This window comes from Pecten maximus, chromosome 3, assembly GCF_902652985.1.
Source record: "Pecten maximus chromosome 3, xPecMax1.1, whole genome shotgun sequence".
NCBI classification, from domain to species: Eukaryota; Metazoa; Mollusca; class Bivalvia; order Pectinida; family Pectinidae; genus Pecten; species Pecten maximus.
Genome location: NC_047017.1, coordinates 40,206,957 through 40,233,163, shown reverse-complemented (window position 1 = coordinate 40,233,163; position 26,207 = coordinate 40,206,957). Strand labels below are relative to the sequence as shown.

The window sequence follows — 26,207 nt, the reverse complement described above, 5'->3', positions numbered from 1 at the left end:
GGTGTTAGTTATATACTCTCACTGATATAGACACCTGTACATAGGATGATGGGGATTGGTGTTAGTTATACTCTCACTGATATAGACACCTTACATAGGATGATGGGGATTGGTGTTAGTTATACTCTCACTGATATAGACACCTGTACATAGGATGATGGGGATTGGTGTTAATTATACTCTCACTGATACAGACACCTTACATAGGATGATGGGGATTGGTGTTAGTTATACTCTCACTGATACAGATACCTGTACATAGGATGATGGGGATTGGTGTTAGTTATACTCTCACTGATATAGACACCTTACATAGGATGATGGGGATTGGTGTTAGTTATACTCTCACTGATATAGACACCTGTACATAGGATGATGGGGATTGGTGTTAGTTATACTCTCACTGATACAGATACCTGTACATAGGATGATGGGGATTGGTGTTAGTTATACTCTCACTGATATAGACACCTTACATAGGATGATGGGGATTGGTGTTAGTTATATACTCTCACTGATATAGACACCTGTACATAGGATGATGGGGATTGGTGTTAGTTATACTCTCACTGATATAGACACCTTACATAGGATGATGGGGATTGGTGTTAGTTATACTCTCACTGATATAGACACCTGTACATAGGATGATGGGGATTGGTGTTAATTATACTCTCACTGATACAGACACCTTACATAGGATGATGGGGATTGGTGTTAGTTATACTCTCACTGATACAGATACCTGTACATAGGATGATGGGGATTGGTGTTAGTTATACTCTCACTGATATAGACACCTTACATAGGATGATGGGGATTGGTGTTAGTTATACTCTAACTGATATAGACACCTGTACATAGGATGATGGGGATTGGTGTTAGTTATACTCTCACTGATACAGATACCTGTACATAGGATGATGGGGATTGGTGTTAGTTATACTCTCACTGATATAGACACCTTACATAGGATGATGGGGATTGGTGTTAGTTATACTCTCACTGATACAGACACCTGTACATAGGATGATGGGGATTGGTGTTAGTTATACTCTCACTGATATAGACACCTGTACATAGAATGATGGGGATTGGTGTTAGTTATACTCTCACTGATACAGATACCTGTACATAGGATGATGGGGATTGGTGTTAGTTATACTCTCACTGATATAGACAACTGTACATAGGATGATGGGGATTGGTGTTAGTTATACTCTCACTGATACAGATACCTGTACATAGGATGATGGGGATTGGTGGTTGTTATACTCTCACTGATATAGACACCTGTACATAGGATGATGGGGATTGGTGTTAGTTATACTCTCACTGATACAGATACCTTACATAGGATGATGGGGATTGGTGTTAGTTATACTCTCACTGATATAGACACCTTACATAGGATGATGGGGATTGGTGGTTGTAAGTTATACTCTCACTGATACAGATACCTGTACGTAGGATGATGGGGATTGGTGTTAGTTATACTCTCACTGATACGTATACAGATACCTGTACATAGGATGATGGGGATTGGTGTTAGTTATACTCTCACTGATACAGATACCTGTACATAGGGTGATGGGGATCGGTGTTAGTTATACTCTCACTGATATAGACACCTGTACATAGGATGATGGGGATTGGTGGTTGCTAGTTATTCATGGAAGGAATTACGAATTTTTCCTGTCAAGATATCTCACTGGGTAAAAGCATATGAAATGTACAGCATTTTTATCCATCTGCCCAATTTTTCTCCAGTATGTAATTAGCAGAAACATTTTTTTTCCTTGTACTGATGGCCTTTAATATTATAATGATTTTTTAAATGAAAACAACAGGTTATATAATGGTCCATTGTATAAATGAGTACAATGTAAAGTAGTACATGTCTTCGAAAGAACAATGACCAGGAAGTATTTAAATTATGTCATATCATGAACAAAGTACCATATAAGTACCCTAGGCCTTTTGTCAATACATTTCAGTGTAATGGTTGCTGTGGCCTTCAATGAAACTGGTCACATCCCAGTTTCATAAGTTAAGGAAATCCCTTTAACTTGAAATTTCTCATTGGAGAAGCATTATTGGATTTAAGGAAGAAATCTTAGCTATGGAACCTTCCTTAAATTTTGTAATGCTTTCCTATGGAAGTAAAGTAAAGGGATATTGATGAAACTGGGCCTGGTAAATCTTAAGTTTCTATATCCTAAATTAGTACTCTAATATTATTATCTTGATTAGGGTATTACTTATGCAGCTGGTTGATAATTTCTGAAGTAACTATCTCGGAATTCATAACTTAATATTCAATAATGCCATACACTGTTACAGGTCAAATAACTTCACCAATATGTATCCATTACAAACTGATGTGCACCATATGGAATCATGTAGAAGATAACACAGTTTCTACCACAATACCCTGTGTTATTCCACTCTCAACCCATTGTATAAATGTGCCGACGGTTGGATATATATATGTTATATTCCACTATTGAGATATGACCTTTCGGTCTTTTGATTGGTCAAGAATTCGAACTTTGACCCGTGCTGCAATTGTTACTGACGTGATCAATAATCGAATGACGTCACATCACAGGGTCTCGGCCGACATCTGTACACCTTATTTGCATATGCGAAGTAAGACTAAGCCATGTTTCCCTTTGATTCATGCTGATATTATTGTGGTATAAACAGTTCAAACGACTCGTGATTTTTGGATATGGAATTAATTTCATACTCGTAAGTTATTTTTTAAAAGTTACAAATGACACTCTCTAAAGCTCCTGTCTTTTGTAACTTTTGAAAAATAACTTCCGAGTGTGAAATAAATTCCATATCCAACAACCACTCGTTGTGTAACCTCTATTTATATAATTATCACACAGTTAATTAATTCTATAACATATTTATATCAACATACAAAGTTTGTTATCATATTAATTATATATTAACATATTTATATAAACATAGAAAGTTTGTCATCATACTAATTCTATAACATATCTATATTAACATTTAAAGTTTACCATCATATTAATTCTATAACATATTTATATCAACATACAAAGTTCATCATCGTATGAATTCTATAACATATCTATATAAACATACAAAGTTTGTCATCGTATCTATTTAAAACACATCGATGTGTTAATGTAGGACATAAATATTACAACTTCTATTTCATACTTACATCAACGTAGACTTGTATATGTTCCTTGTCCAACAAAATCACGTTGACCACTTTGCGCTTCTTACAGGAGGTATGTGCCAGACTGAGGGAAGACATGCTCCAGTCCTCCCTAGTTAAACGGTGGACGTGCCACACAGCGATCGACGGGCTTTGTGTGACCACAGCAGGCTACAGGGGCATCCATCCTGAAACAGCGAAAAAATCACAGTACAGTATTCACAAAATCAGCAGTAAAACATCACAGTGCAATATACACAAATTCAACAGAAAAAAAACATGGTGCAATTTACACAAAATCAACACATCACATTTACAATATACAGAAAATTAACATCACAGTACAACATACACAAAATCAACACATCACAGTACAATTTACACAAAATCAACAAATCACAGTACAATTGACACAAAATCAACACATCGCAGTACAATTGACACAAAATCAACACATCACAGTACAATTTACACAAAATCAACACATCGCAGTACAACATACACAAAATCAACACATCGCAGTACAACATACACAAAATCAACACATCGCAGTACAACATACACAAAATCAACACATCGCAGTACAACATACACAAAATCAACACATCACAGTATAATTTACACAAAATCAACACATCGCAGTACAATTTACACAAAATCAACACATCGCAGTACAACATACACAAAATCAACACATCACAGTACAATTTACACAAAATCAACACATCACAGTACAATTTACACAAAATCAACACATGTACATCACAGTAATATACACAAAATCAACACATTACAATTTACACAAAATCAACACATCACATGTACAGTGCAGTTTACAAAAAAAATCAACTGAAAAAAATCAAACTATGACCACACATACATGTACAATTTACACAAACTATCTGATGTAACTAGTACTTCAGCAAATACAGGAACTTTATATACTTTTGAGTACTTATTACTATTTAACACTTTCTCGACCTGCCATCCACTGAATTCTCTATGCAATATTTTTGCATATGCCACTCGTAATATGTCAATTGTCTGTGCCAGTAATAATTCATTGTTACGTCATCATATCAACAATGATGTGATGTCATTAACGGTGAAAGGAACAATGGCTATTTTCGTTTGAATCAGCTCTCCACATTTTTACTTAAAAACCTGTCAAAATGTAATAGGTTTTCTTAGTTCTGTGCTAAAAAGTATGAGATTTTCCATGAAACTTGATCGTCTCAAAGTTTTAATTTTTGTTCAGCAAGTCTTATTTCATGAAATCTCAAGATCATATGAAATGAAAACCTATTAAAGGGCTCATATTTCAATCGAGCTGCAGTAGACATATGGCATGGATGGGCTTATTATCAAGTTTACCTCAGATGTACGATACATAAATGAAAATGTTCAGACAGAGTATATATATAGTCCTGATACTATTCCTGTAAAAGAAAATAATACCTGTATACATATCTATATGCTGATAAATATCACACCAGGTCATATCCTCTCCTTAATATGAACAGCCATTTGTTTCAGTGTAAGTTGGTATTACCAACTTTTTTGTCCCTCTACTATATACACACAACTGTGTAGTAGTGGAATTCCCTAATTCATCAGAGGTAAGAGCACGACGACATCACGCCACTGTTATCAGAGATGTACAGATCAAGGCAGAGAATCATTCTCCACTAGTTCTCCCCACAGAACACTGTGCAGTTGTGGCGTCCAGGATAGGATTCTTTACACTAGAAAGCCTGACACACTGTCACAGACACCCCAGTTCATTCATAGCGACAATGTTAACTCTATTTCTGTAAAAGTCTATCAGCTCACAGGATTGTTGTGATATTATGCTTGTATAATGGTGAACTTCCACCGAACGTATAACTCTATCAACGATTTCTTCATGAATACACATTAATTTGTCACACACTCATGTACATTCCGTTGGTGTAATATACACATACATGTATGACATGTACATAACATACATTTATCATGCTAAGTATTTTTAGAACATATACTACTGCAAAGGATGCACTTTAAAATATACAATTATACTACAAACTATGCAAATAACATCTTTTACACAAGTGAATTAGTGAATACCATGTGTTGTGGTGGTATACAATAGCAGGATGACGGTAATTCCTTAAACCCGGTTGTGCCTCCGCTTTCCTAATGCTTCGTTACTGGGACCACACATGCCACTATGACACAGCCATGAGTCCTTTCCATTATTGTGTAATGTTGGCACCGTTACCAGCCTTGCCCAACATTCTACTTACATGAATTATCTCACTAAACTACTACATACAATGCAACCAGTACCTCAAAATTCTCATTACAGGTCTACTGCATACATGTACTAGGTGTATTAATTAAAAGAAAATTTCATATGCTTCATTTTTCAAAATGTGAACCCATATTTTAACATGGTAATAGTATATTAATGTTGTTTTGGTTTCATTTCTGTAGAGTAATATTACAGCTACTTTCTGTACATATATAATTTCTGCAGTTTCAGAAGATGTACCTTCTTGCATATTGGTTTATAATAAGACACATCAGTGACATGGCAACAACCATGCATAATAATCACTTTCTGCATGCGCATCTCCATGCCAACATGTGCAACTGCGGAATAACTAGCTATATAAACCAAATGTATATTTAGCTGTGCAGTATGTGCAGCATGTGCTGTAGTGGTGATACAGGATTTGTGGTAATTATGTGGCATAGCAAAGCATGTAGCCATCTCTTGAACAACAATCTCCAGACAAACACTACTTGGTCAACATTTTTGCAAGTACTGGAAGTCATGCGCAAAGCTTTTATTTTGGCTACAGAAAAAAAATTGTTGTCAAAATTGAATTCGTCTTCTCGTCATTCAGGTATATATTATTAAAAAGACCAATTATCTCTGCAGTACATATATCATATGTTTTGTACGTATAACGCATGCATTCATAGTTAGATAGTGACAGTTGTGTACTTTTTCGGGATCAAATAACCAGTTTTTTCATTCAGTGGAATTTCCGGGATAAGAGGTTACATAACTAGGACTATCCTTACACATGTATATAATAACCCTTCAGTAAGTCAACCAGGGCACTCTTGCTAAAGATCATCGATAGTAGTAGGATCATATAGTTTTTGAAGAATTTGTACACATAGAGCTAGGTAAAATTTAAAAGCCGAGATTGTTAAAATAACTACAAAATATTTACTTTTGAGGGCGGTAAATAGTACAAAAGGAAACATTCCAGACAATTACTTCAGAAATATATTTTTACAACTGGATATCATAATTGATAAGGTACTATGGTATTTTGTTACATGGTTATAACAGAAGTAATCAGTCAAGCTCCTTACTGGAATATTGATTTCAGTGTAGTTTCACATTACATTTTCTTCTCAATTGTTCTGATGAGTTTTAAGAGTTTAAAGACTCAAAATTAAAAAAATACGGTACAAATAACATTTTCTGAAGAAAATAATCCACACACAAGTAATCGTACATACTGGATTAATTAGCCCTCAACAAATACTTAAGCATGGACAAACATATTTAAATGAAGTGAAAGATTTAAGATATGGTTCCTAGCGTCTGTAAATGCAATAAATAACTGAAAACAGATTGTGGGTGTACATGTGGTGCCCTGTCTGTTTACGTGGTGCCATGTCTGTTAGATGTGGTGCCGTTTGTTGATGTGATGCCCTGTCTGTTGATGTGGTGCCCTGTCTGGTGAAGTGATGCCATGTCTAATGATGTGGTGCCCTGTCTGTTTAGGTGCACGTGGTGCCCTGCCTGTTGATGTGGTACCCTGTCTGTTGATGTGATGCCATGTCTGTTGATGTGGTGCACTGTCTGTTTACGTAGTGCCATGTCTGTTGATGTGGTGCCCTGTCTGTTGATGTGATGCCCTGTCTGTTGATGTGGTGCCCGGTCTGTTGATTTGATGCCATATCTGGTGAAGTGATGCCATGTCTGTTGATGTGGTGCCCTGTCTATTGATGTGGTGACTTGAAGCTGCCTGAAGATGTGGTGTAGCGGTGCATATCTGATATGTGGTGCCTTGACTTTTTACAAGTGTACAGTGTCTGTCTGTATATATACATATATACAAGTATACATACAGGAAGCTTTGTATGAGCGACTTATACGCACCTCTGGTGCCTTTTCCATACATGAAGTGCATTGCTGTCGTGCTGTTTTGAATGTTTATATGTCTACACGATAAAAGAAGGCTGTTTTGCCATTAACATTCATGTTCAAAGTCTTATCAGCTGATCAATTGGTGGAGCATTTGCTTACATTCCACATGCACACCAGTTGTGCTTCGCCATCACCACCTATCCCTTCCTCACTTTATTATAGACTTGTTCATGTGCTCTCTCATTTGTTTATGTAAAACTTCAATGCTGACAGAATTGTAAATAAAATCTGCAACTCACTCTAAATATAATCTAGTCATGTGACAACATGCACCAATGTAGACTATATATGTAATCAGAGAAAACAATGGAAAGTCTACATCAATATTTAAGTAAATCCCTGGGTTACTCAATTTCACTTAAGATTTCCTTTATTTGAGAACTGATGTTGAGACAATATTCATTTTCATAATCCTCAAGTCTTCTGTAGGGTCAGTGTTTAATTGTACAATCAGCACCATTGAAAAGGTGACAAGTTCAGCATGCATGATGAAATGTAGTGTAATTATATTTTCTTGCATTTTGCAATTGGTGTCTTGTAAAAACATGAGAGCTGTTGCATTGGAGAACAGCATAGCTCGTCTCGCAAATGTTTGTCAATAGATAATTAAACTATATTAATTATATTGGAATGGTTTCGCAAATTGCATTAATAATATCTATATTGTTTACTTGCAGATTGTGTATTCATACAATTTCCAAAACCATACCAATTTATATATATATATGTGTAAATTATTTATTGACAAACATTTGGGAGACAAGATATGATGTTGTTAATTGAATAAATATATTAAATAATTGCTTTTGGACCCATTTCTTTTATTTTTTGATAAAATATTATCCTGACAGTTGTCTCCCTTGAAAAATGTGGAACAGTATAAATTGTCTAATGTGGGCATTTTCACATTGTTTTTTTAGTTTCACTCCAAGAAGGGATGGTGTAATTCTAGAGGGACTCTTTTACCAAATATCAGCATCCTAGTACAATTATAAAGTGATGTATTGATACCTTTCAACACTTGCACCAAAAACTTAACGTAGAAATATTCGAAGTCCAAAAATTTGTTAAATCTGTTTTTTTCCCAAAAAAAAAACAACAAAAAAACCCCAAACTTTTAGTTTAACTCCCGGCAGGGGATAGATTAACTCTAGAGGGAGTCTAGTATATATTATAGCTCACAGTTACAGATGAGCTTAAAATGGAACAAGCCCTTACACAATGACATATACTCTTCTTTTGTTAGTAGCCATATGCAGATACACATTAGCTGATGGCATTTGTAATTCAAAAATTAATCTGGAATTAATCAAAATGTTCAATCCATTTGATTTCAATAAAATATGATGAAATCATGTAAATTAATCAAAATCATCCTTTTATCAGGAAAATACGAATGATTTCTGATAACTTGAAGAGAAATTGCAAAAATACAACTATGTATACTCCAGTTTCTATTTCACATGATGTAAATATAACACTAACCCCAATGCCTATTTTTCAATGCTGTTAAAACTGAAAAATTATTATTAAACCCTGATGAGGACAACATGTACATCCATCTTTTTCATTGTAAGAATGCTTTAAAGGGATTTTTCTATGTTAAGTACATGGCTGTAATATAGGTTTTACCACGTCATGACCAATTTAATTTAAATACCAGTATTAGTGTTATGTCAGTGTGAACTACTCATAATCTGTACATGTATACTTGATATCATTGTATATTGTATCCATAAAAAGCAGTTAAATTGTATGGGCCACAGTATCCATGATGTGAAATGTGCAGACAGTCCTGCTGCTGTGGTTAACAGTCCACAGACTCCTATATACTGCTAGATCTGTGGACTTAGCCCTGTGATATTTATGCTTACCCATTCATAACAAAAAACAATAACATTCTTTGATAAAGAGCCAACAGTGTATGTTAGCCAAGATGAGCCACGATAAGACAGCTCGCCAGACAAGTAGAAATATAAGATCTGTAAGCCGATATACATATAGCATTTAGATGTCCAAATATTTTCCATGAGGTCAACAGTTGTAAAGGGTAATATGCCTGGAATGTGTATTGATACAACACAAAGAGAAGAATTTACATATGTATATATATACACACCGACATTTCATCATTAACATTTATTACTATAATAAATTATTACTAATTTTTGGCCTTCATTTCTTTTTGTTCTTCTGTCACATTCCCTCAGCAAATGCTGTCCAATGTTGTACTTATACAATTATTACATGAGCATGTGGTGGCGTAATTTATATGAATCTTTGCCAAATGAGATCTCTTCACAGCCCACATAACAATGTAGGGGCACCAAACCCCCAGTCATCAGGCAATCTGGTGATAGTAATATGTCTGTATAATGATTAATATAGATATTAATACTAAACAATCATTCAGCAACTAATATCAGTCTTCTAAATAACGTGCATTTTAACTCCAATTATCCTTTTATACCTGTGTCCATTGTGATGATAATAACGCCAGTATACTGTACATGTACATGTAATTAAATGCTTTTCAATATATATATATACATTTCAATGGCACAAACAGTTATGGCATTCTGTCTATTAAGTAGCGAGGTATTAACAAAGACGGTAAAATATGTACAATGCTAATCAATAAGTTAATGGCATATATAACATTAAAATTACACTATGGAATGGTGCGTGGTGTAAACTGCTTGATTTCCAAAGAAAATAAAGAATTGGAAATGTATGTACATGGCTACTATATATATATCATTATTAATTAGGAAATTAGGAATTAGGGAATTGTAATTATTCTCTTACTTTCTCCATAATTGAGAGTATAAACAGAATTAACTCCATTGAATACAAATGTACAACATCCACAATCCTATATAAACAATATTTTACAAGTGAAATTGAATAATAAAATTAACTTTAATTATTAATCATCAATTGAACAAATATGAAATATGACAGGATTTATTAATCATAACATTTTAAAAGCAAAAAATAAATATATATAGAATGAGTATTAGATTTAAGCAGGCAGGTCTGTATTGTACAATACATATATAGGCTATCTTACTTACAATGACTTCTTCTATATGTGTATACAGTTATATCATATGTCTATAAGTCTTACCCAATGATTTATAAAACACTAACTGAAGGAATGTATTATTTACATACCAGAACATTCAGGTCATTACTTACATTTACATAAACCACTATAATGACTGGAAGGACCCTAAGACGTAGCTGTCTCATTACGCGAGATAAAGATCTATCAGACAACTATGATTACATGTTCCTTCCAATCAAAAGTGTAATATAATTGTCAAAGCTTAGTGAACTCATGTCAATAAGTATGTATAATATCACTTTGAATGTATTTGTACCAATTCACAAAGATCTACTGGCCGACCTGGATTTTGACTGCTTCTTTATCGAAATATCAAGTACATTGAGAGCTGTCCAATAATGGGATCACTTCATGTATTAGATAATTATATTAGGGACTCCTGATCAGAATACACAAATTTTATAAAAAAAATACATACAAAATAGGAAAACTGTACATAGATTAATGATGGACATTACAGGGTGTCAGTAAACAACAATTGCACAGGTTTTATTCTTTTAAATTTATATATTATAATTTAACCGAAAGAATTCACATTCACAGTTTTAAAAAGGTACTAATATAATAACTACCACGTTTTGGTAATCTCAAACATTTAGACTTATATACAGACCAGCACAACTTAAAACTATTGATTAAATTAGGGAATTTTGTTTTCATGAACAATTAAGGCTTATAATTAAAAAAAAAAAATGCAGAAGGATCTTGGCGCCAATTGCAACCATTGTATGATGTTGATTGGTTCTTTGTAAGTTGTTTGAACTTTATGTAGTCTATACTCTTAGTCCTCTTCAATTCATTCTTATTAATCATTTTCTATCTACAGTATCATTATAGTACCCCACGGTACCGGTCCTGACATTGTGTGCGAGTGTCAGGACTAGTGTGGGTTACTGACAGTAATTGCAATGTATCGGCAGGTGATGATCACAAAAATTATTACCCGATAATAACATTATTATTATGCAAAACATGTCCTACACGAAGAAAAATTTTTAAAAATAATTTTTAATTCATATTGAAATAGTGATAACAAATTTTCCTATGACAATTATGATGGAACCTAGCTGTGAGCCATTTTACTTTTTGGTTTAGACTTAATAGCTTGTGCACAACTATGGACCAAGGGCAATCTACATATGTTATAGGAAAATAATCATGGGTATACATAAGTATTGCAATTCTTGCAAAATGTGAGTCCAAATCCGATTACCACATTCCTATATTTCTGTAAATGGTGGGGGCCTGGGGGTGAAGAAATGCACAGCTAACTAAATCTAGGTATTTGGGAAATCCCTGAACCTCTCATTACACCCAATACTAAGAGTTATAGTCAGTTCTCAAAAAAATGAGTGAGCCCCTGAAACATATAAGAAGTCCCATAAAATTACTTGGCTGACCTTACACTCAGTCACAGGGGTTTGACACATTTCTATGACCCAGATTTCATTCTAGCCCCATATGTCCGACTCTCGGATCACATTTAAATGATTGACATATTTATAATTGTTCGGAGACTGGGAGTCAGACATTGGGGATGAATATTTCATTCTGTGTCTAACATAGCCTGGAATGTGTCAAGCCCTTATGCACTCATGATCAGTATACCAAAATCTGATCATAGGTACCAAAATGTATACAGTGATGGTGTATCGTGGACATGAAAATGATTAGTTTTGTGCCAATCATATGATAGCACATAATTAATATCTGTTATATTCCACATGGATATATTTTGGTATTCGACGTCATACTTTTGTCATTTACAATTGTCGTACAGTTGTAGTCACAACATTGAAACAGTCCTACCCTCATCCCCACTTTCCCCCTCATCTCGTGTTATCTGCTGGGACAAAAATATTGAACAACAGGTCAATCAACAGGTGATTACATGTTTAGAATAACAGGTTGCAGTAACAAATGGGACAGAGGGAACCGCATGGCAAGCAACCCCCATCAAGGTATGCTCCTTGAGACAGTGTGTTCACTCAACCGTCAAAGTAGGCTGGAGCAATCAAACCGGGCCAAAGAAAGCCCTAACACCCCCTTACCGAAATTAAGATATATCTATAAAACGACACATATTAACAGTTTACCTGTCGAAATTTAGGTCCAAGATACTTGCAAAAATGCATAACGATCCAACATTGTAATAAAATTGCACATAATAGTCACATCGCACCCAAATTCTTCACATTCCGAACTTCTTTGTAGATTTTCGCTTCATACAGGCCGATGAGCCTCGTTTTCTAACCAAACATAATCTCGAATCCACCTGTTTGCACTGTACAGTCCATTTTTCGTTTTAAGAAGAACACAAGATATCCAATAACCAGATTGGACTGAGTACTTAAATATACTCTCATCTTTGTTTTATTATGCAATTATAAACTTCTAAAAGATCTATATTTATTTTATGAAATTTGGTTTAAGAGTAACACTATACTGCTTCCGGTATTTGAAGCATGGAGGGATCCCATGTGTCACACGAGATACCGAGACACCGCATACAAACGCTGTCGCGAGCAGTTTTAATAATGTGGTCGGTTATTGAAAAAATGTACGAATATTCACCATTTCCCAATGATCTTTTTTGTGTGTAAAAAAACTGCACTTGATTTAAATTAACAGAAAATTTTGCAAACGTTTCCATCACATGTCCCTCTGTAAAATCAACTGATGCAAAAATTAAACCTGTGAAAGTTTTGATCTCTGCGCCTTACAATTTCAAAAAGTGTATTCTTCTCAATTGACATAAAATTTATGATCTGATGATTGTTTTGTGACGAATTGCCTTGGATAGCGGTGAGGTATTAATAGTTTGGGGTGATTGGCAACTTCATGATGAAGTTCAATGTTCATGAGTAATAGTCCTACATTTTAGTAACAGATCCAGACCACTTTGAGAAATAATTGCAATACTCAGGCGCAGGATAATTTGAGGTCAAAAACACATCAATTTCTTTCATATACTTTTACATTGTATACTTGGTAGGTACCAATAATAGCATGACACAAAAAAGTACCGTATTTTTAATTAGCATGTACCCATTACCAATTTTACAGAACTTATGGCTTCATCAATTTATTTTATAAATTGATACACTGAGAAAACAAGTGTAGTTGGTAGTGATGCAATTTTCATAAAGAATATTGATGGCTTCACAATGAACAAACATAAAAGTGATGCTTTCCACTGAGCAGTCTTCAAGTAATATTGCACCTAACTTGTAAGCATGTTCTTATATTTGATTTATAGGAATTCAATATAGATTGATTTAGGAATATTTGCGTGGCTCTGATTGCATACTAACAGGTTTGCATTTCATTTACATCTGAAAATTTACATGAAATAAGCCTAAAAAAGCAAAAAAATTATGATCCAGAAGAAATGATCAGTGAACAGCTTACATACTTGTGTATACAAATGTATACCCAATACTTCACATATAATCTAACATTCAGTGGCCCTGATATTCTTAATTTCCCAATGCACTTTATTCAGGTAGTCTAATTTTTTATTTGACAGGGGTATTATTCCCACTAATTTTTCTTGTCCAAACTGACAACAGGAAACATATTTTGATGCTGACAATTGTTAAAAGTCATTAAAAAGAGTTCTTAAACGGTACAGAACAGCTAGATATTTTACAACTTGTGCAGAATATCCCTTTTAGGTTTAATCTCACTGATGCATGTGTCTGAATTTTTTGCTGAGTACGATGGGAGGGAGGTAATATTATGATGACATGGAACATGACCAAAGGGAGGCAATCCCTATACACTTAATGTTTAATATATGTTGTTACATTATATGTTGATATTTTAATACCTGTTGAATTCAAAGTTAGAATGTATTAAAATGACTCTCAATATCATATACTACTGTTAGTAATAGCATCTACAAGGCCAAGGTGTGTGGAAGGTTTAAGTCTTTTTTGCCCTTGCAGTATTCCTATGATGAAGTACATGCAAACTGCCAACCTATCTATAACTTTGTAGCTGGTATATTACAATGTACATTGTATATATCCAAAGTAAAACTGGCTTTTTATGCAATTCAAAAACTGGTTTTTAATGCAATTCTAGGAAGAATACAATTCCAATAAGAATACGGGATCAGTAAGAATTCTTCCGCCATTTGCATCCATCTAGATGTACCGAATGACCATGGAATCTCTTCTCGATGATCTGAAGATTCAGGACAAGCAAATATTTGAAGATTTGATGGTTTACAGGTATAAATGATCAATTTCTACTTCATAATAAATGTATATCATAATTACATATAATAGGTCATAGATTAATGTCTAATAGTATTCTGACAAATTTTAATTTCAAAAGTGTTTTGAGAAAAATAAGTTATATTTAAGAGATGTAAGGAGAATTTCCAAGTATTTCGAAATAGCTTGATTCTCAGGGTACTTTGAAGTAAATTTTAAATTAATCTGAAGAGTCAGTCATCAGCTTTAAGATAAAAGGTTAATGCAGGACGAAACATGTTAAATGTTGTGACTAGTAGAATGCATAAAGGATGCCATTTTCAGAGCTTGATTCCCATCTATGATAGATTATTACCTTGAACTAAGGCTTAATGCGTTGATATATATATATATATACATTTGTATATTGTTATACTACACCAGATCACATGATGTACACCGTTTGCTGAAGAGATTGGATCTTATCCACAAAATCCTGCAGGATGCTGATCAGAAGGGTCATTTGAAACAAGTTGTACCGACTGCCACCAACCAGTTCCTCCAAACAGTTCTACAGTGCTACTACAGATGCATTGAATCTATAAAGCTTGCCAGATCTGTGGAAAAGGTACATAGGATGAGATAGACACGTGAGGATGAATATGTACTGATGCTGTAGGACAGTTATGTAATTTTTGGCAGAGCTTTTGGCACCTAATCCCCTAGCCAAGAATATTCACAGCTAATACCACTACACCACATCTATGTTCTTAACAAAGAACATTTCAATGGTGCACAATTTTTCATTCCCGTGATAACAATAACTCTCTAATAAGCGACCGGAAGTCTCCAAAATGCTTCCATTACCATTTTCGCCTGGATAACACCCAAGTAATTTCGGTTACTTTTCTTGAAAAAGGACAGGAGATGAAGCGAACAGACGATCTAGAATTCTGACGATTTTCAGACGTTTTACATATGATATCTAAATTTGCATGAGAAATATAACAATGAAGGAATGCATGAACAATTTACTTACTGTTAAATCGTGATTTGTTATTTTTTTTGAGACATTAAAATAGACATTTGCCAGTGAAAAAGACACCGTTTTTAAAGTAGGAAATGCAGTAACATAAATAATAATTGGGGCGGATATCTGGACCATGATTTCAGGAATTAAAAAAATATATAAATAATTGGAAAGTAATCTAATTAACCAATTAAATATATTTCTCATGTTAAATCGATGTACATGTATTTTGCTAAGCTAAAAGAATTTTAAAAAATATGTATAATTAGCATAATAATTGTGAATTAAAATTAATAATAATTTTTTTTTTATTCAAATTGATGTTTCATTTTTCATATGTGTTGTTAATCATTATTACCACTTTATAAAGTGAATAAAAAGCTTATGAACATTTATTAAATCTAAGATACTATCTCTATTAAGAGACCACTCTCCAATAAGAGACCGTTTTTCAACTTCCCTTGAGTGGTCGCTTAAAACAGATTCAAATGTATTACATTCGTTTGAGGGCACTTTGGATTTTGGAAGAAAAAGTGCCTTTGTCTGGGTCCTTGTATTATTACACTACTCATGTGTTAGTTACATTGTATCTGGCATCAGAAGTGATTTGTGCTATTATTGACCTAATTAGATTATCATTGGTACTGTGGAAAAGGTACATAGGATGAGATAGCACATGAGGATGAATATGTAACAATGCTGTAGGATATTTATAGATGATAACAAAACATTTTACGCTATCGCTACATAAGTTCAATATGGCTGTCATTACCATTTTATCTAGATTCCATTGATGGAGGATGTGCAACTTGTCGGTAGGGACTGGCCCAACCACACTTGCACTTCTCTGACCATTGGATCTAAACATACATTGATTGTATCCTCAATTAATTTTTCTCTGTTTAAATAGATTTTTTTAATTGTTATAAATTTTTGTGTCTTATAAGTCAAATATGGCTGGGCATATTTGTATTTTATCTTATTAAATTAATGTGTGATGTGATATATGTAAATGTAAAATATTAATGTCAAAATGTTTTCTTATTGTAACTTGACAGTTCATGTCTGTGTCTTCCAGTTGTTACAACCTTGGAGATTAACACACAAAGACTATATCCAAGACAAGTTGTCAGCTTTTGTGTCCTCAATTACCTCTAAGGAAAATCCAGATTTAACGAGTTTAACAACAGGTAATTTAATCTAATGGATGCTATAGAGGATCGAACATGAGTTTCAATGCCACGTTAATCTAAATGGCTTGTGACATATCAGATTTTTTTTAGTTCAATAAATTTTACATAAAGAATTATAAAAAAAAAAAAAAAAAAAAAAAAATTTTTACATAAAGATCATTTCTATACGTACATTTGTGTCAGATTAACTCATATTTAGGCATGTCTGATGATAGTTATAACATAGGCATATTATATGGTACAATAGCTATAGGTTAGTTATATTATAGAAAAATGTAATTGTTTTCGTCCCATATTTGTGGCTTATTCTCCCCCTTCCCCCACAAAGGAAAAAAAGGTAAAATATTAGATTGATTCTTACAGTGTCCAACTTACTGGAGCATAATTTGGTGGTGAGAAATGTTGTGGAGGAGAAGCTTGTCCCATTTCTGGTTTGGATTGAAGGATGTTTAGAAACATTGAAGAGAAAGACACCATCAGACCTCTCTACAAATGAGGCTGGGAATCTGTATACCCTGGTCAAGGTGAATATTCCAATCATTACCCCTCAGACCTCTCTACAAATGAGACTGGGAATGTGTATACCCTGGTCAAGGTGAATATTCCAATCATTACCCCTCAGACCTCTCTACAAATGAGGCTGGAAATGTGTATACCCTGGTAAAGGTGAATATTCCAATCATTACCCCTCAGACCTCTCTACAAATGAGGCTGGGAATCTGTATACCCTGGTAAAGGTGAGTATTCCAATCATTACCCCTCAGACCTCTCTACAAATGAGGCTGGGAATGTGTATACCCTGGTCAAGGTGAATATTCCAATCATTACCCCTCGGACCACTCTACAAATGAGGCTGGGAATCTGTATACCCTGGTCAAGGTGAATATTCCAATCATTACCCCTCAGACCTCTCTACAAATGAGGCTGGGAATGTGTATTCCCTGGTAAAGGTGAGTATTCCAATCATTACCCCTCAGACCTCTCTACAAATGAGGCTGGGAATGTGTATACCCTGGTAAAGGTGAGTATTCCAATCATTACCCCTCAGACCTCTCTACAAATGAGGCTGGGAATCTGTATACCCTGGTAAAGGTGAATATTCCAATCATTACCCCTCGGACCACTCTACAAATGAGGCTGGGAATGTGTATACCCTGGTCAAGGTGAGTATTCCAATCATTACCCCTCGGACCACTCTACAAATGAGGCTGGGAATCTGTATACCCTGGTCAAGGTGAATATTCCAATCATTACCCCTCGGACCTCTCTACAAATGAGGCTGGGAATGTGTATCCTCTGGTCAAGGTGAGTATTCCAATCATTACCCCTCGGACCTCTCTACAAATGAGGCTGGGAATGTGTATACCATGTTAAAGGTGAGTATTCCAATCATTACCCCTCGGACCTCTCTACAAATGAGGCTGGGAATGTGTATACCCTGGTCAAGGTGAGTATTCCAATCATTACCCCTCAGACCTCTCTACAAATGAGGCTGGGAATGTGTATACCCTTGGCAAGGTGAGTATTCCAATCATTACCCCTCAGACCTCTCTACAAATGAGGCTTGAAGTTAAGTTAAGGTAAGTGTTTTGATCATTACAGATTTGTTCTGTTGTCTGAAAGAGGTCGCTTTTTGGTTACCAAAAATTGCAGGGCTTTCTTTCACTGGTTTGGAAGGGGGCCTTTTGCATTATTTTGTGTTGAAACTTGGTGAATTGGGATGGAAATTTTCTGGAGTCAACTGTAAATTTTGTGAATTTGGTGGAAATATGAAATAATTCCAATGGGGAATGGGGCCCAATATCACCCCAAGAAGCTCTCATAAAAAACGTGGAATGCGATATTGGAATCTAAGTTCCATTGTGACTAGATATACTCGAATGCCATACCACTATGGCATACTGACCTGGGATTGCTTTAAGTCAAAGGTTAATAAGGGAAAAAATCAGTTTCTTTACAATAAGTTCATTTAATGTTGAAAAGTGCAGTATCTCTCTACTGTTGGCTATGCAGATGACAATTCCACTTTGAATTCAGGTAGGAATATAGATTCTGCCAACTTTATACCAATTTGTGAGTTTGTAACCAGCCATGATGCTTTTGCATAAGGAAGAAAATTAAATTAATTGATAATTTCTTCTCAACAGATTGTGCTGCAGCTGTTTCAGTCCTGTCCTTTGGGGAGGACCATTACAGAGACTCCTGAAGGCTTTAGTCCTCAGAAAGAGGCTGTGGAATCATTATTGACGGTTGTGTACAGCATTCTAGATACTGATGTAAGTTAGTTCTGTAAGGCAGGTCTATGTGAAGTTCTGGGGGTGATAGTGCAGTATAACATTGTGATGAAAATCTAAGAATATATGACAAGATACAGTTTTAATGCATTATCAATTACAGATTTTGTCATACTTTTTTCAGTATTCTTATTGAATGATAATAGGTGAAATTATTATTTTAGAAATAATTGTCTTGAACTTAATCATTTTGAAATCTAAAACCATATTTTCATACACGAAGAATAAAAAGTAAATTGAACTCTATTGAAAGGTCCCATATTTGTTTGACATGAAGAGTTGTCTCCCCTGATATGTTATGTCGCAGTATCATTGTCGGTGGAAGGGAGACAACTCTTATGTCAAACCAATATTGATACTTTTTGTTTCAAATTCAATGAGTATTAAGGATCAATTCAATAATTCAAACTTCATTTGAGAGAATTCCAGTGTATTGGCATACTTCTTTTAAAACACAGTATTTTGTCAGAATAAAAAATCCTGCTCACCAATCACAAGGTTATGGTTGACATTGCCTAATCATGTTCATTCCATATCAGTTAGTCACACAATACAAACTCCTAGCTGAACTCCTCAGTGTTGATGTCCCACATTAGTGATTTTAGGATCATATATATCTCTATGTTTAACAAAGATCATCTTGTTCACTTCTCCACTAAATCTTGCCCAGCCTTTTTTCCTCTTTTCTTGTAGGGATATGCCACAGACTGTGTTTTGTTGGCGGGCACAACATTTTCCTACGTGTTGTCCACGGCCTCCTCACCAGCAGTCACTGTGTCAGCTTTCTGGTCAACATTCATGTCTCTCCATAATCCAGGTAATCTCAGTGTGATCCTTGATGTAGTAACATCAAATGATGCTGGAGACATTTACTGATCATTCTGGAGATATTTAGCAAAAATTATTGAGAAAAATTTACAAATGATATTGGAGACATTTACTGATCATTCTGGAGATATTTACATATCATTCTGGAGATATTTACTGATCATTCTGGAGACATTTACTGATCATTCTGGAGATATTTACATATCATTCTGGAGATATTTACTGATCATTCTGGAGACATTTACTGATTATTCTGGAGACATTTACTGATCATTCTGGAGACATTTACTGATCATTCTGGAGACATTTACTGATCATTCTGGAGATATTTACGTATCATTCTGGAGATATTTACTGATCATGCTGGAGACATTTACTGATCATTCTGGAGACATTTACTGATCATTCTGGAGATATTTACATATCATTCTGGAGACATTTACTGATCATTCTGGAGATATTTAGCAAAAATTTTACCATTTGCAATGCCTTCAGAGCTTTGTTAATGTGTGGTTAAGATTAACAACTCAGTTATATTAGATATAACAATATCGATAACTGGTACAAAAGTGTAATAACATCTCATTCACAAATTACTATGTAGTTATAATGGCCCTTCCATTAAATGCATTCTTAATACACTGTACCAGATTATATTGGCTAAATGTCACAGCATCCGGTACCTGCAGGAATAAGGAAATGAAATGCAAATGTATTCCCTAAATTCAAAAACTATTCCTGATTTTCCTTCATTTCAGAAAGATTACACAAGTTTTAGATATTTAATTACTACAGCTGTAAAACGAGTAAGAAATCAATAAATAAACATTACAAAATTAAATTGAAGGCTAACTTACATATTTATAATAAGATATGGTTCTAAAATATACAAATGTGATTTAATAACTTTTTATGAATATTGGGTCCTTTTCAGATATACAGTTTTCCACAGAAAGTCTGAGGGGTTCCAGACATACATCTTCTGATCAGATAAATGCCTCCTACAGGAAATCACTCGGTGCTATATGTTTGGTCAAAGGCATTGTGGCATGTAGTTCTACTGAACTATTGTGTTACCATGGAAACAACCAATCAAATACATTCATCACTGACCTTTTCCCAGTGATAGTTGGATACTGCTGTGGACCAATCAATTTACACTTTCATTCCTTTAGTTTATTGCTGTCATGGTATAAAAAATGTTCCATATGTTTGACAAAAAATGACAATTTTCATGTAGAATGTATTGAGAGAAGTGACATTTTCTCACAGACTTTGAACTTAGTGTATTTGAATTGGGACAGCCCTGTAGAAGATGTGGCTGAGATAGTAGGAGAGATATTCAGGATGATGTTGGAATGCTGGAATACCATAACAACCAAGAACAAAACAAGTCCGAACAATATTGACAATGACTTGTCAGGAAAAGCTTTGTCCAAATTAGAAACTACACCTTGGTATGTGAAGGGGAAGTACAGGATTCTAGCTGTCCTTTTGTCTTATGTGGACCAGGACAAGGTGAGTAACAAGGCTGGTATGATACACACTGAGGACATCCTTACAGTGACACAGTTGTAACGCACTTGTCTTTTACATAGTCCACCAGGGGTTATGTTCCCTGTTAGGACGTAAAAAAGTGTAGGGGTCACCGGGACCTGCCCTACTTTTCTCTCGCCATTCATTCCACTATTCGACCCCTCATACTTCCATCTGAGTAAACAAAGTGATATTTAGTGTAAGTTCAAAATCAATACATTCTTTCGCAATTGTTGTAAAATAAAAAAAACAAAAAATAAACTACAGGAATATAGTCTTTTCTTCTGGAAGTTTTTTTTAAGTTGAGTATGTTTCAAAAGACTACAGAAGACACTCAGAAGATGCCAAGCTAAAGGTAGAAGTAGATATAAAGTCTGTGTCCATATTCAGTCCATCTGTCAGCCTTCCTGTATACACCGTTCTTGTTATATGGCTGTGACCATGTTCTGTCCATCTGTCAGCCATCCTGTATACACAGTTCTTGTTATATGGCTGTGACCATGTTCTGTCTATCTGTCAGCCATCCTGTATACACAGTTCTTGTTATATGGCTGTGACCATGTTCTGTCTATCTGTCAGCCATCCTGTATACACAGTTCTTGTTATATGGCTGTGACCATGTTCTGTCCATCTGTCAGCCATCCTGTATACACCGTTCTTGTAATATGGCTGTGACCATGTTCTGTCTATCTGTCAGCCTTCCTGTATACACAGTTCTTGTAATATGGCTGTGACCATGTTCTGTCTATCTGTCAGCCATCCTGTATACACAGTTCTTGTTATATGGCTGTGACCATGTTCTGTCTATCTGTCAGCCATCCTGTATACACAGTTCTTGTAATATGGCTGTGACCATGTTCTGTCTATCTGTCAGCCATCCTGTATACACAGTTCTTGTAATATGGCTGTGACCATGTTCTGTCCATCTGTCAGCCATCCTGTATACACAGTTCTTGTAATATGGCTGTGACCATGTTCTGTCTATCTGTCAGCCATCCTGTATACACAGTTCTTGTTATATGGCTGTGACCATGTTCTGTCCATCTGTCAGCCATCCTGTATACACAGTTCTTGTTATATGGCTGTGACCATGTTCTGTCTATCTGTCAGCCATCCTGTATACACAGTTCTTGTTATATTATATGGCTGTGACCATGTTCTGTCTATCTGTCAGCCATCCTGTATACACAGTTCTTGTTATATGGCTGTGACCATGTTCTGTCTATCTGTCAGCCATCCTGTATACACAGTTCTTGTAATATGGCTGTGACCATGTTCTGTCTATCTGTCAGCCATCCTGTATACACAGTTCTTGCTGTGACCATGTTCTGTCTATCTGTCAGCCATCCTGTATACACAGTTCTTGTTATATGGCTGTGACCATGTTCTGTCCATCTGTCAGCCTTCCTGTATACACAGTTCTTGTTATATGGCTGTGACCATGTTCTGTCTATCTGTCAGCCATCCTGTATACACAGTTCTTGTAATATGGCTGTGACCATGTTCTGTCTATCTGTCAGCCATCCTGTATACACAGTTCTTGTAATATGGCTGTGACCATGTTCTGTCTATCTGTCAGCCATCCTGTATACACAGTTCTTGTAATATGGCTCAATGTAAAGATATAAATAGTGGACTATTTTTAATCTTCTCAAATTATCAATAAAATCTTCTCGACACAGTTTCATGAAACTTGCTTTACACATAATATGGATGTATGCTACAAATGAGTTTATTTCTTGAACACAATTTTACGTACCTTGTATGGCTATAGTTGATTTAAGGGAGGGCATGGGTACTTAGGTTTTATTCTGACTCTTATTGGTCATCCTTATAGATTCTTACACGATGTCCTGAGATCAGGCAGCATCTCCAACAGTGTATGTCTACAAACTACCTAGCTCCATGTGGAGCAGATGTCTACAAAGCCTTCCTCCTACAGATCAGGTAAACAAAGCCTTCCTCCTACAGATCAGGTAAACAAAGCCTTCCTCCTACAGATCAGGTAAACAAAGCCTTCCTCCTACAGATCAGGTAAACAAAGCCTTCCTCCTACAGATCAGGTAAACAAAGCCTTCCTCCTACAGATCAGGTAAACAAAGCCTTCCTCCTACAGATCAGGTAAACAAAGCCTTCCTCCTACAGATCAGGTAAACAAAGCCTTCCTCCTACAGATCAGGTAATCATGTATAGGCACCACCTCACAGATCAGGTAATCATATATAGGCACCACCTCACAGATCAGGTAAACAAAGCCTTCCTCCCACAGATCAGGTAAAAAAAGCCTTCCTCCTACAGATCAGGTAATCATGTATAGGCACCACCTCACAGATCAGGTAATCATATAGGCACCACCTCACAGATCAGGTAATCATATAGGCACCACCTCACAGATCAGGTAATCATGTATAGGCACCACCTCACAGATCAGGTAATCATATAGGCACCACCTCACAGATCAGGTAATCATGTATAGGCACCACCTCACAGATCAGGTAATCATATAGGCACCACCTCACAGATCAGGTAATCATATAGGCACCACCTCACAGATCAGGTAATCATATATAGGCACCACCTCACAGATCAGGTAATCATATATAGGCACCACCTCACAGATCAGGTAATCATATATAGGCACCACCTCACAGATCAGGTAATCATGTATAGGCACCACCTCACAGATCAGGTAATCATATAGGCACCACCTCACAGATCAGGTAATCATATAGGCACCACCTCACAGATCAGGTAATCATATAGGCACCACCTCACAGATCAGGTAATCATGTATAGGCACCACCTCACAGTGTAGACAGGGTCATCATTTAGGGAGTTACAATGACATGACATTTTCCCATTTTAGATATAATTTACACTACCAGGATTTTGACTCTGTCAAGTGATATTATTTGTTTTATTTGGTTTGTGTCAAAAGAATTAAAACCATCTAGTAGTGCATTAGTTCTGTTAAGATTTCACTTATGATATCATTGCAAAAAGTGAATTGTTTAGTTTCTGAGTAAATGCTTTGGAATTTTCAGTGAATTATAGATAATCGAAGCACATCAATATTATACAGGTGTGATTGTCAATAGATAATTAAAGCATGTAGATATTATACAGGTGTGATTGTCAATAGATAATTAAAGCATGTAGATATTATACAGGTGTGATTGTCAATAGATAATTTAAGTATGTAGGTATTATATAGGTGTGATATCAATAGATAATCAAAGCATGTAGATATTATATAGGTGTGATTATCAATAGATAATTAAAGCATGTCAATATTATATAGGTTTAACATTATATAGGTTTAATATTATATAGGTTTAATATTATATAGGTTTTGGTATCAATAGATAATTAAAGCACATCAAGGTTTAACATTATATAGGTGTCGTATCAATATATAATTAGAGCACATCAATATTATATAGGTATGATTATCAGGGAACCTGCAAAGCTTTTACTTTGAAATTATAATAGGAAGTGTATATACATATATATATATGTAACATAGATATGAATACCAAGTGTTTTTACTGTCTCTGTAGGAAAAAGAATAACAGAGACACTGTTGATGTGTGGAGCAATACCTGGCTGAATACTGTGATACAGAGTCTCACAAGTAACAATATGTAAGTACATTATAAGAAATATCCATATTTACTTATATCACATAGGTTATTTTAATCTAACTCCAACTTTTCCAAACATTAAAATAAATGTACACCACCTGTGGTGCCCTGTACTAACCACTCCGTCTCTCCCTCTGTCCATCTGTCCATCTGTCCATCTGTGTGTTGTCCGTCTCTCCCTCTGTCCATCTGTGTGTTGTTCGTCTCTCCCTCTGTCCATCTGTGTGTTGTCCGTCTCTCCCTCTGTCCATCTGTGTGTTGTCCGTCTCTCCCTCTGTCCATCTGTCTGTTTATTTTAAAATTATTTTCAAGCTATAACATTATACCCTTGGAATATATATTCACTAAATTTTGTGAAGAATTTAAGAGTTATGCCCCTTCCCTTTCCATAATTCAAACTGAAAGGAATTGTTCCTTTTATCAATTTATCTCGAGCTTAGCGATTATGGATATGCCATTGTTCTAGATACTTATCATAAACACAGCATATAAAGTACACTATATATTTATATTGTGAAAGTGAGATCTGCTAGCATTTTATATAAGCTTAACAAGAACTTGATATTTGCACACCCTGAAGAAAACAGGAAAAGTTGATATGTGATTTTTCCTGTAATATATTTCAGATTACTACGAAGTAACACAAACCACTACTGGGTGCAGTCAACACTGAAGGTGCTGCCATCTGTTGGAGATTTCCTCCAGGAACACTTGTCAGGTGTGTTGTACGCGGAGGATTCTAGTCTTCCACGGCAACAGGTTCTGCATGCCTGGGTGGTGGTGTCAAAGGTCACGAGAAATAACACAGGCAAAGAAGCTGAGGTAACTGATCCTTACTTCATCAAATTATTTCAAAATTATATTTGAAAAATTTGTTTACAGGGATTTCTTTTTTAACAATAGAAATCTAGGAAAATAGACAACTC

The 26,207-nt window shown here is 35.2% G+C and overlaps 2 protein-coding genes across 5 annotated transcripts in view; one reads left to right on the top strand and one right to left on the bottom strand.

The window, feature by feature from the left end:
- LOC117324167 overlaps window positions 1–12,789 on the bottom strand; it is a 31,637-nt gene extending 18,848 nt beyond the window's left edge. Inside the window, 2 exon segments of the mRNA XM_033879849.1 lie at window positions 3,209–3,393; window positions 12,651–12,789. Coding sequence (XP_033735740.1) covers window positions 3,209–3,304 — 96 coding nt within the window. The 5' untranslated portion in view covers window positions 3,305–3,393; window positions 12,651–12,789.
- Window positions 12,790–13,016: 227 nt separating this feature from the next.
- The window catches only part of LOC117324166 (thyroid adenoma-associated protein homolog), a 50,846-nt gene continuing 37,655 nt past the window's right edge, over window positions 13,017–26,207 (top strand). For 3 of the 4 annotated variants that reach the window (XM_033879845.1, XM_033879847.1, XM_033879848.1), the window contains exons 1-11: window positions 13,017–13,114; window positions 14,644–14,792; window positions 15,201–15,384; window positions 16,865–16,976; window positions 17,343–17,503; window positions 19,127–19,255; window positions 19,967–20,090; window positions 21,036–21,619; window positions 23,475–23,584; window positions 25,198–25,281; window positions 25,908–26,103. In XM_033879845.1, coding sequence (XP_033735736.1) covers window positions 14,710–14,792; window positions 15,201–15,384; window positions 16,865–16,976; window positions 17,343–17,503; window positions 19,127–19,255; window positions 19,967–20,090; window positions 21,036–21,619; window positions 23,475–23,584; window positions 25,198–25,281; window positions 25,908–26,103 — 1,767 coding nt within the window. In that variant the 5' untranslated portion in view covers window positions 13,017–13,114; window positions 14,644–14,709. The remainder of the gene's footprint in view (window positions 13,115–14,643; window positions 14,793–15,200; window positions 15,385–16,864; window positions 16,977–17,342; window positions 17,504–19,126; window positions 19,256–19,966; window positions 20,091–21,035; window positions 21,620–23,474; window positions 23,585–25,197; window positions 25,282–25,907; window positions 26,104–26,207) is intronic. The other variant, XM_033879846.1, reaches the window with a different exon arrangement.